General features: G+C 61.0%; 2 protein-coding genes across 2 annotated transcripts in view; one reads left to right on the plus strand and one right to left on the minus strand.

The window, feature by feature from the left end:
* Positions 1–2294: 2294 nt before the first annotated feature.
* On the plus strand, positions 2295–3271 carry Fam163b (family with sequence similarity 163 member B). The gene is made up of 2 exons (XM_042680934.1): positions 2295–2410; positions 2860–3271. The coding sequence occupies exons 1-2, from the start codon at positions 2318–2320 to the stop codon at positions 3268–3270; spliced, it is 504 nt and encodes a 167-aa protein (XP_042536868.1). The 5' UTR covers positions 2295–2317; the 3' UTR covers position 3271.
* Positions 3272–6712: 3441 nt separating this feature from the next.
* The window catches only part of Adamtsl2 (ADAMTS like 2), a 40612-nt gene continuing 31762 nt past the window's right edge, over positions 6713–15562 (minus strand). Inside the window, exons 16-19 of the mRNA XM_042680923.1 lie at positions 15083–15253; positions 14210–14386; positions 11389–11533; positions 6713–6857 (exon numbers count right to left, since the gene is read on the minus strand). Of these exons, the coding sequence (XP_042536857.1) occupies positions 6739–6857; positions 11389–11533; positions 14210–14386; positions 15083–15253 (612 nt within the window). The 3' untranslated portion in view covers positions 6713–6738. The remainder of the gene's footprint in view (positions 6858–11388; positions 11534–14209; positions 14387–15082; positions 15254–15562) is intronic.

Consider the following 15562-nt stretch of genomic DNA (forward strand, 5'->3'; position numbering starts at 1 on the left):
GGCCCCCAGGGAGGGGTAAGAGGTCAGAGGTTGAGCCCAGTGCCCTCGGCGGGGTCCGCGCGGTTCTCCTCATCCTCACCCAGAGAAGTCTGGATGGCGAGGTGGCGAGGCCCACACAGCCTGGGTGCAGCCCCGGCGGGGCCAGCCCGCCAGCTGGCCTCAGCCGCCCCGGGAGGCTGAGGTGGGCTGAGCTCCAGGCAGAACGCCTGGAACGAGCAGGGTCCCCGGGGGCTCCTGCCCCGTCTGGGTCTGATAGTGTGTCTGCGCCCTGTAGTCTCGCTGCTTTGGGTCTGTCTGGACTTGCCTGTCTGCACCTCAGCCTGTCTGGACTTGGAGCTGTCCATGTGTCTGTCTGTCTGTCGTCTGTCTGTGTCCTCTGAGTGCATCTGGACCAGTCGGTTATTGGTTGAGGATCTGGGTTCCAGTTCCAGCTTTGTCTCTGGCTCCACGTGGTGTGTGCAAGCCCCTTTGTCGGTATGTGCCCCATCCCCCTCAGACGGCAGCCACGGCTTTTCTGAGACAATGCTTGGCTGTGCGACTCCCCCCAAACCCATCAACCCCCACAGAGACCTTGAGTCTCTGAACCCAAATCCCTTCTGTCCGTGATTCCCACGCATTCCCGGAAGAGGGTGAATCGGCCCAAATTCCAGCGAGACTTGGCAGAGTTTGCCGAAGTCTCCAGAAACGTGCGCACTACGAGGTTTGGTGCCTGTGTGGAATAGCAGGAAGCAGGCGACGGCACCCCGATCACACATCCTGCAGAGCCCAGCCGGGCGAGCTTCCTCCACCCCACGGGCCCCAAGGGCTGGAAAGGGCAGGCCAGAGCTGCGGGGCCACGGGGCACACCTGCCATAGCACGGAGGGACGGGCCACCACGGGGAGCGAAGGAAGGCACCGGAAGGGCTCACTTGTTAAAGGGAGAGGAAATATCCTGTGCTTGCAGGGGTCCACTCGGAACTAACACGGTGGGTTCCGGGATGGGTAGGGAGGAAGGAAGATTCTCTGAACACACCTGCCTTTGCTTTATCTATGTTCATTCAATGAGACGAGATTTAGCCAGGTTCTATAAACTGTTAAAAATGACAGGTTGGGCCCGGCACCCGGGTCTCATGCTGAGGCTGAGATGTGAAAAATCACAGTTTGAAGCAAGCCTGGGCAGGAAAGTCCACACGATCCTTATCTCCAAATAACCACCAAAAGGCTGGAAGTGAAGCCGTGGCTCAAGTGACAGCACTAGCCTTGATTGGAAAAAGCCAAGGGGGAGGAGGAGGCCTGAGTTCAAGCCCCATTACTGGTACAAAAATAATTAATTAAATGAATAAATGTAACAAAAATACCCAAAGATTTCATGCTGGAAAAGTAATTGAGCAAGTAATGTTAGTGAATCCCTAACTCTTACCTGTCACAATGCTTGAAAACAGCTGTTCTAGTCCCATGCTAGGGGATCATGTCTGTAATCCTAGCTACTCAGGAGGCCGAGAGCTGAGGATCAAGGTTCAAAGCCAGCCTGGACAGGAAAGTCTGTGAGACGCTTAGCTCTAATTAACCAGCAAAAAAGCTGGAAGTGGTGCTGTGGCTCAAGTTAAGAAAAAGTTAAGGGACAGCCCCTTGGCCCTGAGTTCAGGTTCTAGTAGTACCATGAAATAAAGCAAGGAGAAGGAAGGGAGGGAGGGAGGAAGGGAGGGAAGAAGAAAATAGCTTTTCTAAATCTAAGCATCCTGAAGAGAATTGTTCTTCAGGTGTGTGAAATTTAAAAAAAAAGTTCAAATGCAGCCTTTAAGAATGGAGAGAATGGTAAAATTTACCTGATATATGCATTTATTATATTATATTATATATTGATATATATTATATTACTATTTAAAAGAAAGGCATTGGTTGTATTAAACAGTGGAATACAGTCAGAAACCCTGTTCTGGAAAGACGTTTAATGAGGTGGAAATGAGGTAAGGTAGCAGGAAGGCAGGCCACAAACCCTGGGCCCAGCTCCCCGGCCTGTGTAACCTGTCCCCGCGTGACCGGAAGGGCACCTGCCAGGTCCTCCAGGGTGTGTCTGTGGAGTCTTTGCAAAAGCCCACCATTCACATCCGCGCGTTGCAGACGAGAAAGCGCGAGAGGCGGAGCAGGCCCTGGCTTTCTCCCAGCTCCTGGTCCCCAGCCGGGCCCCTGCCTTGAGTGCGCGTGTCCTGGGTCCTTTTTCCCCCTTGGGCGGGCTCTTCTCGGTGCTCTGAGATGGGGCGCGTGGCGTTTGCATAGGGTGCTGGGCATGTCACAAGGCGTGGTATCCGCTGCAGGCTGTTGATGGAGAAGTGAGCGGATGACAGCCGGGACCGTGGTCATCACTGGCGGCATCTTGGCGACTGTGATTCTGCTGTGCATCATCGCGGTTCTGTGCTACTGTCGGCTCCAGGTACTCCCCAGGGCCGGGAGGGGGCCACTGGGACCCGAGGGTGATCTCCAAGGCGAGGTGGACCGCACACCGCTGGCCGGCGGGAGAGCAGGCTGAGCACCCGGACCACCCAGCGCCCCCTGTCCTGCGGGTGCTTTTGAGAGACCGAGGCCCCATGTGCTCCTGAGAAGGGGCCTTGTGCAGTGTCGCTGTGCAAGCCAGGGCCTGGAAAGGACGTAGCCAGCTAGGCTGCTCTCAGGCCACCTGCCCCTCTGTGCCTCAGTTTCCCCACCTGTAAAATAGGGATTGGTTTGTGCTTGCCTCACAGCTAAGAAGCAAGGTTTGCTGAGGGCTTAGCACAGAGCGAGGCTCGCAGTGGGCGCAGAGCGGGACCACCCCAGGACCGGGGCTGGGGGCGCCTCTCTAGTGCTGGGGGTGTCCAGCACAGTCACCCCGCTCTCTGCCCGCAGTACTACTGCTGCAAGAAGGACGAGTCCGAGGAGGATGAAGAAGAGCCGGACTTCGCCGTCCACTCTCACCTGCCGCCCCTGCACTCCAACCGCAACCTGGTGCTGACCAACGGGCCGGCGCTCTACCCGGCCGCCGCCACCTCGTTCGGCCAGAAGTCCCCGCAGGCGCGCGCCCTCTGCCGCAGCTGCTCGCACTACGAGCCGCCCGCCTTCTTCCTGCAGGAGCCCGACGAGGACGAGGACGAGGACATGCGCAACGGCGGGGGCCGGGTGGCCTACAAGAGCATCAGCCAGGAGGACGTGCAGCTGCCCCCCGGGGGCTTCGGGGGTCTGCAGGCCCTCAACCCCCACCGCCTGTCGGCCATGCGGGAGGCCTTCTCCCGGAGCCGCAGCGTCAGCACCGACGTGTGACCGCACAGCCGGGCCTGCCGCGTGGCGGGAGGGCGGTGGTGTGGCATCCCGGGCCCGGGTGGGGGCCTCCGGCACGGGCCGCTCCCCGGCCTCTTCGGCCAGAGGGCTCGGTGAACACAGGTATGCCCGAGGTGGGAGGGGGGTGGCTGGGGTGGGAGGGCAGGGAAGCTGGGGGGCGGGGTGGGCATGCAGGAGGGCAGCTCTGGGCTCAGGGAGAGGGGGCCAGCTCCTGGTTCCAAATCCAGCCTGGCCCTCTCTATGGGTGACCATGGCCTGACACCTTCTCCCTGGGCCTTGGGCTTCCCAGCTAGTTAGGGGAGGGGTGACTTCCATGGAGCCAGCAGCCCTTGTAGCCTCTTATAATCTCCCTTCCTCGAAGACTCTGGACCAATTGTTCCATCCCTTCACCTCCCTCAACTCCTCTCTCTCTCTCTCTCTCTCTCTCTCTCTCTCTCTCTCTCACACACACACACACACACACACACACACACACACACACACTCACACACACAAACCCAGAAGAAACTTGGACAGGGAGCTGGGGTATGCAAGGCAAGCAGAGCTAGGCTCCAGGGGCTCAAGGGCCTCAAAGTCAGCATGAGACTTGGAGAGGCCTCCTCATACCTGGTCTTGGTCTTCCCATCTGTGTGATGAGCGGGGAGAGACAGAGACAGAGATGGAGGCTTTTGAGCTCTGGTTCTCAGAACCAGCATGGTTCCCAGGAAAGATAGCACCCCAGGAAAGACAGACAGCACCCCAGGAAAGACAGCACCCCAGCTCACCCTCGACCACCTGCTACCCAATTGAGGAGAGGCCCAGGCCTTGGCCAGTGCCTGGAAACCCAGCCGGGCAGAGCTTGCTGGTCCGTGGGGAGCCTCATCTGTACGCGCAGAGTGGCAGCCACCAGGGCCTGGGTGAGGGTACCCCAGGAACTCTGACCCTACCACTCCAGCCTCCCCGCTGGCCAAGGAAATGATGCCCAAAGTCCACTAGCAGCGAGGGGTGTAGACCCCGCCTCCAGGAGACAGCGTTCTCTGTCTGGGTGGTGTAACTCCAAGGGTTTCTTCTGTCTTTGGGGGTTCTATCTCCCCTGGGCTGAGCTGGAGAGATTCCAGGCTGGGGCAAGCTCCCAGTGAAAACAGCTTCCTAAAAGACGAGGCCCAGTGTGCCCTGGCCACCCCATGAGTGGGGCAGAACACTTCTTGCTTTTACTAGAAAGTTCTAGGGAGTTACCAGAGGCACTGATTGGACTTAGTGAAGACCTGTTGGCTTTGGCATTGGCAACCTTTTTCCTCCTCTTCCTTCCTCGCTCCTCTGCCTCAGTCTGACATGCTGATTGAATTTATTCTCGGAAGCCCAGCTCACCCCTCGTCTCCCTCTGGCTTTCTTCAGCCCATCCCAGGAAATTTGTGTTGCGTCAACCTTGTGGGGGGTGGGGGGATAAGGGTGGAAGGGCCACCCCCGGGCTGCCCCTAACTTCCCCCTTACTGACCCCTGCCCTCTCTGTGTACGTTATAGATTTATTTGAAATAAGCATCTGTCTGTCCTGGTTCACTGGACGCCACCATGGGGCCTGCTGGGGGAGCCACTGGGCTCCCTGAGAAAAGCAGAGGGCAATAAACTCGTCTCCCACACCCCTGCTCTGTGTCTTTAGTCCTCCTGGTTCTTGCTGGCCACTCTCTGAAGCTGCCCCAGGGCCAGGGGGAGTCGGCCTCCCCCATCCAGCTGGTGGGAGTCTAGGGTCCACTTAGAGGGGCCTGGACGGCCCCCTGGTGAGGGGACACTACAGCAAGCCTCCCTTGCTGTTTAGCTCTTCCCCGTGGCTCTGCCCATCTTCCAAGACTGGAAGCCATGGCTGTGGGGGACAGCAGGCTGTGCAACCTGGAGCATCTTGCTGGGTGTCTCTGGGTTTTCACATCCATATAATGGGGTGATCATTCCCCTTACTTGGGGCGTGGTGCGGGGGGGGGGGTCTCTCAAAATCATAAAACCAGTCAACAATGCTGAAGCACCTGACATGCAACAACAATGCTGAAAATGGTGGCAGAAAGGAGACTGGGAGAGGAAGGAGAAAGAAAGGAGGCTGGGAGAGGAAGGAGAAAGAAAGGAGGCTGAGAGAGGAAGGGAATAAGAGCTAGGAGAATGGGGGGGCAGAAGGTTGCAGAACAGAAATGAGGCTGAGGTGCACGGTCTCCCTGTACCAACCCAGCTGGTGACCTGGAGCAAAGGTCCTAGAGTTTTAGGACTGGACCCTGGGTCACGCGTGAAGGGGCATCTATGCAGGCTCATGTGCATGCACGTATCTACACACACAGGAATGTACTGGGCTAGCTCGATGCCTCAGTTTCCCCAACGCCTCAAGGCATGCAGACATTGTAAGATAGGACCCCATGGTGGACCCCGCTCTGGATCTCAGCTTGTGGCAAGACCCGAGTCACAGGCCGGGGAGAGGCCTGCCCATGCTCCCTCCACAGCTCCCACACCCCTGCTCAAGCACTGCGGGGGCGGGGGAAGCCCTGTGAAGCAGCACCCCAAGGGGGCCCATGTTCCTCACCCACAAATCCAGGGGGTTCTTCCTGAGGTCCACAGGCTCCCAGAGGCCCAGCCTCTGCCCCGCTGCCCACCCAGCACCCTACGGCCTGGGTTACCTCTCCTGAGCTGAGGCTCAGATTCCGTGGAGTCTCCTTAAGCTCCTCTGTGTGACCCCCCCCCCCCCCGCCAGAGCTGTCCCCTGGGCCCAGCGCCCCTTTCTCTTCTCATGGCCGTTTTGCTTCCTTCACCTGTCAACCCCACCCAGCCCCACACCCATGGTGGAGCAGGAGACCTGCCAGCCCGGCCCAGTTCGCCCAGCCGTCTCCAAGGAGCAGTGGAGATCCACAACGCCGCCATAAATACGACCACTTTATTAAAATACACCGAGGAGTGGAGAGGACAGTCACAGGGACGCCCCGCTGTCCGTAACCAAAGAGCCCCTGAGAGACGGGCCTCTTCCTGGGTAAAGTGCAGGGCCCCTCGGGGCCTACGCGCTCTGATGGGGGTGGGGGCAGTACGGCTGTACGAGAGGATCCCCCAAGAATCGACACCCTAATACCATCGGGGCAGAGTGGCGGCCCGGGGCCCCTGCCCAACCCCAAGGTTACCCCCTTTCCAGATCATCTGCGAGTCACCTGGAGAGGGCCTGGCCACCCCAGAGAAGAGCTTGGACTGTGGGCTCCCGGAGAGTGGGCCACAGCCAGGCCCCTCCTGGCTCTAAGTCCAGCTTCGTGCAGTAGGCTCCATGTGGGGAGGGGCTGGCAGGCCCTGAGGCCTCTCCCTTGCCGGGCAGAGCCAAGGTGCAGAGCACGCACAGTCCCTTCCGGTCAGCCGAGGCTCAGTGTCACATCTTCACAGCCTGGGGGCCCCTGTAGGATGGGTGTCCAAAGAGGGGCCCCAGGGTGGGGCCCTGGGTGTCTGGCTGCAGTGCAGGGCCTAGGAGTGGGTGGGTCGGCAGGAGCGGCAGCAGGCCTTGCTGTAGTACCAGTGGCTGCAGAGGTTCACCTTGATGGCCAGGGCGCAGTTGGTGCCTGGCTGGTCCTGGCAGCTGTCGTCTGGGGAAGGGACACGGGGCAGAGGGGGTTGGGATGGAGTAGCCAAGAGGAAGGGATAGCTCTGAAAGGACCTCACCCCACAGGCCCTAACATCGGGAGCTTCCTCTCGGCCCCAGGTCCCCCTCTCCCCCCACCTGCTCCAGGTCCCCACCTGCTCCAGGTCTCCACCTGCTCCAGGTCCCCACCTGCTCCAGGTTCCCACCTGCTCCAGACCCCACCTGCTCCCACCCCCAACTGCTCCAGGTCCCCACCTGCTCCAGACCCCACCTGCTCCAGGCCCCACCTGCTCCAGACCCCACCTGCTCTAGGTCCCTACCTGCTCCCACCCCCACCTGCTCCAGGCCCCACCTGCTCCAGACTCCACCTGCTCTAGGTCCCTACCTGCTCCCACCTGCTCCAGGCCCCACCTGCTCCAGATCCCACCTGCTCCCACCCCCACCTGCTCCAGGCCCCACCTGCTCCAGATCCCACCTGCTCCCACCCCCACCTGCTCCAGGCCCCACCTGCTCCAGACCCCACCTGCTCCAGGTCCCCACCTGCTCCAGGTCCCCACCTGCTCCAGGTCCCCACGTGCTCCAGACCCCACCTGCTCCAGATCCCACCTGCTCCAGGTCCCCACCTGCTCCAGACCCCACCTGCTCTAGGTCCCTACCTGCTCCAGGTCCCCACCTGCTCTAGGTCCCTACCTGCTCCCACCCCCCACCTGCTCCAGATCCCACCTGCTCCAGATCGCACCTGCTCCAGGTCTCCACCTGCTCCAGGTCCCCACCTGCTCCAGGTTCCTACCTGCTCCAGGCCCTACCTGCTCCAGGTCTCTACCTGCTCCAGGTCCCCACCTGCTCCAGGTCTCCACCTGCTCCCACACCCACCTGCTCCAGGCCCCACCTGCTCCAGACCCCACCTGCTCCAGATCCCACCTGCTCCAGGTCCCCACCTGCTCCAGGTCCCCACCTGCTCCAGGTCCCCACCTGCTCCAGACCCCACCTGCTCCAGATCCCACCTGCTCCAGACCCCAGCTGCTCCAGACCCCAGCTGCTCCAGACCCCACCTGCCCCAGGTCCCCACCTGCCCCAGGTCCCCACGTGCTCCAGGTCCCCACCTGCTCCAGATCCCACCTGCTCCAGGTCCCCACCTGCTCCCACCCCCACCTGCTCCAGGTCTCCACCTGCTCCAGGTCCCCACCTGCTCCAGGTCTCCACCTGCTTCAGGCCACACCTGCTCCAGGTCCCCATGTGCTCCAGGTCCCCACCTGCTCCAGATCCCACCTGCTCCAGGTCCCCACCTGCTCCCACCCCCACCTGCTCCAGGTCCCCACCTGCTACAGATCCCACCTGCTCCAGGTCCCCACCTGCTCCAGGTCCCCACCTGCTCCAGATCCCACCTGCTCCAGGTCCCCACCTGCTCCCACCCCCACCTGCTCCAGGTCCCCACCTGCTCCAGATCCCACCTGCTCCAGGTCCCCACCTGCTCCAGGTCCCACCTGCTCCAGGTCCCCACCTGCTCCCACCCCCACTTGCTCCAGGTCTCCACCTGCTCCAGGTCCCCACCTTCTCCAGGTCTCCACCTGCTTCAGGCCACACCTGCTCCAGGTCCCCATGTGCTCCAGGTCCCCACCTGCTCCAGGCCACACCTGCTCCAGGTCCCTACCTGCTCTAGGTCCCTACCTGCTCCCACCCCCACCTGCTCCAGATCCCACCTGCTCCAGGTCCCCACCTGCTCCAGGTCCCCACCTGCTCCAGGTCTCCACCTGCTCCAGATCCCACCTGCTCCAGGTCTCCACCTGCTCCAGGTCCCACCTGCTCCAGGTCTCCACCTGCTCCCACCCCCACCTGCTCCAGGTCCCCACCTGCTCCAGATCCCACCTGCTCCAGGTCCCCACCTGCTCCAGGTCCCACCTGCTCCAGGTCTCCACCTGCTCCAGGTCCCTACCTGCTCTAGGTCCCTACCTGCTCCCACCCCCACCTGCTCCAGATCCCACCTGCTCCAGGTCTCCACCTGCTCCAGGTCTCCACCTGCTCCAGGCCCCACCTGCTCCAGATCCCACCTGCTCCAGGTCTCCACCTGCTCCAGGTCCCACCTGCTCCAGGTCCCCACCTGCTCCAGGTCCCTACCTGCTCTAGGTCTCCACCTGCTCCAGGTCCCCACCTGCTCCAGGTCCCTACCTGCTCTAGGTCTCCACCTGCTCCAGGTCCCCACCTGCTCCAGATCCCACCTGCTCCAGGTCTCCACCTGCTCCAGGTCCACACCTGCTCCAGGTCCCCACCTGCTCCCACCCCCACCTGCTCCAGGTCTCCACCTGCTCCAGGTCCCCACCTGCTCTAGGTCCCCACCTGCTCCAGGTCTCCACCTGCTCCAGGTCCCACCTGCTCCAGGTCTCCACCTGCTCCAGGTCCCACCTGCTCCAGGTCCCCACCTGCTCCAGACCCCACCTGCTCCAGATCCCACCTGCTCCAGGTCCCACCTGCTCCAGGTCCCCACCTGCTCCAGATCCCACCTGCTCCAGGTCTCCACCTGCTCCAGGTCTCCACCTGCTCCAGGTCCCACCTGCTCCAGGTCTCCACCTGCTCCAGGTCCCACCTGCTCCAGGTCCCCACCTGCTCCCACCCCCACCTGCTCCAGGTCCCCACCTGCTCCAGGTCCCCACTTGCTCCAGATCCCACCTGCTCCAGATCCCACCTGCTCCAGGTCTCCACCTGCTCCAGGTCTCCACCTGCTCCAGGTTCCTACCTGCTCCAGGCCCTACCTGCTCCAGGTCTCCACCTGCTCCAGGTCCCCACCTGCTCCAGGTCTCCACCTGCTCCAGATCCCACCTGCTCCAGGTCTCCACCTGCTCCAGGTCCCACCTGCTCCAGGTCCCCACCTGCTCCAGGTCCCCACCTGCTCCAGGTCCCCACCTGCTCCAGGTCCCCATGTGCTCCAGGTCCCCACCTGCTCCAGGTCCCCACCTGCTCCAGGTCTCCACCTGCTCCAGATCCCACCTGCTCCAGGTCTCCACCTGCTCCAGGTCCCACCTGCTCCAGGTCCCCACCTGCTCCAGGTCCCCACCTGCTCCAGGTCCCCACCTGCTCCAGGTCCCCATGTGCTCCAGGTCCCCACCTGCTCCAGATCCCACCTGCTCCCACCCCCCACCTGCTCCAGGCCCCACCTGCTCCAGGTCCCCACCTGCTCCAGGTCCCCACCTGCTCCAGGTCTCCACCTGCTCCAGGTCCCCACCTGCTCCAGGTCTCCACCTGCTCCAGGTTCCTACCTGCTCTCACCCCCACCTGCTCCAGGTCTCCACCTGCTCCAGGTCCCCACCTGCTCCAGGTCCCCACCTGCTCCAGGTCTCCACCTGCTCCAGGTCCCTACCTGCTCCAGGTCTCCACCTGCTCCAGGTTCCTACCTGCTCTCACCCCCACCTGCTCCCACCCCTACCTGCTCCAGGCCCCACCTGCTCCAGGTCTCCAGCTCTGGCTCTCTGCCTCCTTTCCCAGTTCCTGTCCCCCTCTTCATGAAGTCCTAGGTCTTGCCAAGTGATTTGATATGTGTACCCAGAGAGGTGACACCCCAGGAACTAGGATTGTTTTGTTTTGTTTTGTTATCAGTCGTAGGGCTTGAACTCTGGGCCTGGGCTCTGTCCATGAACTCTTCAGCTCAAGGAACGCACTCTACCACTTGAGCCACAGCACCACTTCCAGTTTTATGGTGGTTTATTGGAGATAAGAGTCTCACAGACTTTTCTGCCAGGGCTGGCTTTGAACCGATATTCTCAGATCTCAGCCTCCTGAGTAGCTAGGATTACAGGTGTGAGCCACCAGCTCCTGGTTCTTTATTTTTTGGACCCATTCTGGAGCTTGAACTCAGGACCTAGGCACTTTTGTGCTCAAGGCTAGGGCTGTACCTTGAGTGACAGCTCCACTTCCCATCTTGTGGTGGTTAATTGGAGGTTAAGAGTCTCATGCACTTTCCTCCCCAGGCTGGCTTTGAACCTTGATCCCCAGAGCTCAGCTTCCTGAGTAGCTAGAGTTATAGATATAAGCCACTGGCACCAAGCTAGGGACTAGAATTTAAGGGAGCCACTGTACCCCTCCCCGAGGCCTGCATAGCCCCAGGGCCCACAGAGGCCCTCTGACTCAGTGTACTCAGCAGAACTCACCTGGGTCTGCACCCATCTCACACACACACACACACACACACACACACACACACACACACCTCAGAGCCTTGTGGATCTTCCAAGTGTCAAACCATAGACCTTGCCCAGACTCTGCTCCTGGGCCAACACTAGCTTCTTAGATGGAGATGCCTGAGATTCTGACCCTGACCTCATAGCTGCTTTCCCATCTGAGGCCCAGGGCTGGTCCCCAGCGGGGCTCTCAGGAGCCCTAGTGTCTGCCAGGTTGGGATCCCCTCCAAGCTGGGAGCAGCCAGACCCCAGGGATCCTCTATTCCTGTTCTACCATACTTCAGCCTCCTCAGCCTGGTCTCCTGGCTGATGGCTGCTCCTCCCCCGGGCACTGGCTCTGCCCATGCCTGCCTCCTCCCTCCTCACCTGGCGGCTCCGTGGGACAGGGCTGCAGGTCACAGGCCTGCCGGCCAACAGGCTTCACCAGTGGGTCGCAGCCACGGACGATGTCTGTTCCCTGGTAGCATTTCACGTCACGCATCCGCACGCCCACCCCACAGGTCTTGGTGCACTGAGGTGAGAGAGGCAGGCACAGATTCACAGCATAGCCCCCACCCTTGGGAGAGAGGAGGGGCCTCACCACCCCACCCCAACCACTGGCCCCCGAATCCCAGTTGACCCCTGTACAGGCCACAGCTTGCAGCTGAGGCTGAACAGAAGTAACCAGAGAGGAAGGTCACTGCCTGCCAGTCAGAAGATGCTGACCCCTCGTGCCCATCTGAGCTCTGCCTCGGTTTCCCCAGCTGCACAGTGAGGGAGGTTCCCCTCCTCTCTCAGCCTGTCCTGACAGATGCTCTGATCCCAACTGACTCACTCAGGTCTGGGGTGCAGAACGAGCCTATGGACCAACCAAAGGCAGTTTGCGGAGCCCCGCCCCGCCCCCACTCCCTCCAGACGTTTCCCTCAGAAAGCCTGCTGAGCTGCCCAGAGCGCAGGGACATCTACTGACCCCAGTTGTCCTGCTGTCCTCCGGCCAAGGCCCAGCAGGTGGTGGCTCCCTGACATGGATGGCTCCACCTCACCCAGGGCTGTCTGGGACCTGAGCCCTGGGTTTCTAAAGGTGGAAGAGGCCTCTGCCCCCAGGCTCACCCCCAAACTGCTTGTGAGGGTAAGGGGAGAAGCAGCAGCCATCCTCCAGCTTCCTGCCCTGAGCCTGGGGCAGGGCCGGTCTGAAGGAGGGAAGAGGTGGACTCGGTATCAGTACCCAGAGGACAGTCTGCCACGAGGAACTCCGGACCTGACCCTGAAGATCGGCGGGCTCCCAGCGGGTCCTGGCACTCAGTCCTCTCTCCTGGGAGATCGAGGAGACTAGGGGGGCAGATGCTGAACCCACAGACTGTATTGTGGGGGGGGCATTTCTGTCCAGCAGAGGTCATGTGTCCACCTCCGTCTGTGCTAGCATCCCTGGTTTTGTGGGGCCAGTACGGAGGTGCTTCTTGCCCAGTGCTCCCCCCCTTCTATAGCCCAGCGTATGCTGTGGTGCTGGCATCCAGTCGGGGCTGGCCCTGGCCCCAGGATTGTTCCTCCATCCAAAGCCAACGCAATTCCCAAAGTACAGGTCTTGGCATGGCTCTCTAGGGTCCCGGCCCTGTCCAGGTCCCCATCCCAGCTGGGAGCCACCAGGCAGAGAGACATTTCACCCCTGTCCTCCCTACATCCGCCCCTGCACTGGTTCTCCTGGCTGATGCCTGCTTGTCCCCGGGTCTCCCTGGGTCTCCCACCCACAACGGTGCCCTTCGTGGGCAGTACAGAGTGTGTGAGTGCTGTGCATCTGGACCAGGCAGCTCCCTGTCGGAGAGCCGAGCAGGGGCCTCTCGGGTCTGCAGGAGAAGCTGCAAGTCCGACTTCACCCTCAAATGGGGCCAGCATTCCTAGGGTCCAGTCTCACTTCCAAAACCTCACCTGGAGCTTTGAGGTTTGGGGATTTGACACCCACCTGCCACAGAGGCCAAGAGCAGGGGGCCGGAGGGGTCTGTGACACTGTGGGGCTGAGCACCAGGTCCCATTGATGCCGCTCTACGGTCCCTAAGTATTGAGCAAGGACTCTTGTGGAAACTGAGGACCTCGAAGCTAGACACACGGGTCACACCACCTGGCCAAGGGACCCTGCTCTCCAACCTCTGCCCAGCAATTGTCAACGTCAGCTCTGGCCTTCCCCACATTCTCCCCTGAGGACCTCACACAGGAGTGGGGGACATGGGGACGAAGATAAACAGGCTTTGACAAGTTCGTGAAAGCTAGTGGTCAGACACCGCTGCCTCAGAGTGTCAGGAGGTTTGCGGCGCTGCAAAGCCCTGGAGCTCTCAGGGGTCTCTTTGGGGGGGAGGCCGAGGGGGTCAGAGGGGATGGGGAGCAGGGTGGCAAGGTACAATGGCTCTGCCTCAGTGGCCAGCCTGCAGATGGGGCCTGAGGATCTGGCGCCTGGCCTATGAGGCTCCCTTGAGACTCCCAGCCCTGGGCTTCAGTGGCTTGTCTTGGGCGTCTTCAAGTCTCACTTGGGGTTCCCAGGTTCAAGGTGCCCCAGCCCCTCCAGGCCCCCGGGAGGTGGGATTTGCTCTGACCCTCAGTGCGTTAGGAGTGGGGGAAGAGCCCCTTCTTGGAGGAGGGCACCTCGCGCGGGCCGAGTGCTGGGCCTGGGCTGTCCACGAGACCCTGCTCCTGTCCGCAGAGAGGCGAGGCTTCAGCTCCTTCAATCCCACCCACCTTGTGCACCCGGGTCCCAAGCCTGGAGGCTTTGGGGACCAAGGAGAGAGCCCACAGAACAGAGCAGGGGCCAAGTTTGTGTTGAAGGAGCTGCCATAGTACCCTTTGTCCCCACTCGAGGCCGACATGCTACCATTAACCTACAACACCAGGTCCCAGGCCCCTCCGTCCCCCGGCACCCCCCCAGCATATCCCCAAGGCCGCTTGGCTGTCACTTTAAAGGACAATCTGAGGCCAGCCGTGACCAATAGCATCAAGAAGCCAAACACACACACACACACACACACACACACACACACACACAATTGAAGCACCCTTTGGGGGCTGGAGGCATGTCTCAGATGGTAGAGCATCAGCCCATGAGTGAAAGCGTTCTGTCCTGGACTGCAGAAGGCTGGCTGGCAGGCTGGGAGGGGAGGGACGGTGGAGGGAGCAGGTCTCAGGCCTAGCTGGGGGCAGCCTCGGAGAGGGCTGTGGTGCTCACCTCTGACCAGGGGCTGGTGTACCACTTGAAACAGGGCCTCTCGAAGCATGTGCTCTCCTCAGAGGGCTTCTTGGCCAGCCCGCACTCGGGGCCGCTGCGGGTCTGGGCTTTCCCGTTGGCCACCTCCATGCAGAGAACCAGCCGCTTCTTCACACCCCGCCCACAGGTGGTGTTGCACTGAAGGGTGGTGGGGGCAGACGGGGCATCAGGCCTCGCTAGAGGCCGGAAAGGACCCGGAGCCTGGCCATGTCACCTCCGGGTGGTAATAGTTTGGTCAATAGCACTGGGGTGAAAACCACGCAGAAGAGTAGGCAAATGGGCTGAGAACTGACTCGACTGATAGGCATTTGGCCTGGGACGGATCTATCTGATCAAAAGCAACTTAGCCCCCAACCGTCTGTTCTGAAACAAATTGGTTCGTGGCAATTTGGGCAAGGATGGTTTGTTAACGGTAATGTGCCTGAAACAACTGCTTGACAGCTGTTCATCCAACACGGTGAGCCTGGGGCGAGGCTGAGCTGAGTGAAAACACGGGGTTTCGATGGCCAGCAGCAGCCCAGGCCCCAGGGCGGGAGCAAAGGCACCAACACCCACTGCCCCTGGCATTACGTCCTTTTCCCCACTGAGACCGAGGACCCAGGGAGAGACACTGCCAGCTCTGTAGACATCACCACGCTGGCCTCTTAGGTCCAAGAGATCGCCAGGGACTTTTCTGCCTGTTTGGACTTGTGTATTTCCAAGTAAGTTTTAGTGACTTGTGCCTCATCGTGTGTAATGGATTCCTTGCTGTCCCCAGTGGAGCCTGCGCCCGGCCTGGCTCTCCGCCCCACACTGTGGATAGGAGTCTGTCCGTGCGCACTGCAGGGCACTCACCCGCTCCCAGTCCTGAGCCAGCCAGTGCGCCGGGCAGTTCCTGTCCCCGCAGGGGTGGATGGCCAGCGGCTTCGTCTCCGTCTGGCACTGAGACTCGGGCACCACCCGCCCGTCGCTGGTCTTGCAGTACACGTGTCTGATGGTGCGGCCCTGCCCGCAACTTCCACTGCACTGCGGGAGGGGGGGACACAGCGTCGGGGGGCTGCTCCACACGCACACCCCGTCCACCGCGTCCCCAAGGGAGGGAAACCGCTCTGGTGCCGCATGGGGACGCGGTTGCCGTAGTAACCACTTCTTAAATAACATTTTTCTGTTCTAATTACAGAAATAACACACTGAATGCAAAACACACACAGAGAAAAGCACAGCTCAAAAGGTCACACACACCTCCCCAGCTCTGCTGGAGGCGCCCAGCCAACAGCAGAGACAAAGCCAGAGACAAAGAGAGGTGGAGACAAACAAGGAGAGACCCAGAGACAA

The sequence above is a fragment of the Dipodomys spectabilis genome, unplaced genomic scaffold, assembly GCF_019054845.1.
Source record: "Dipodomys spectabilis isolate Male_0828 unplaced genomic scaffold, ASM1905484v1 ptg000067l, whole genome shotgun sequence".
NCBI lineage: Eukaryota > Metazoa > Chordata > Mammalia > Rodentia > Heteromyidae > Dipodomys > Dipodomys spectabilis.

Excerpts from the sequence above, each read along its gene's own strand:
- Fam163b (XM_042680934.1), top strand. The coding sequence starts at position 2,318 with ATGACAGCCGGGACCGTGGTCATCACTGGCGGCATCTTGGCGACTGTG. Across the intron at positions 2,411-2,859 it reads TGTGCTACTGTCGGCTCCAG|TACTACTGCTGCAAGAAGGA; the intron begins GTACTCCCCAGG and ends CTCTGCCCGCAG.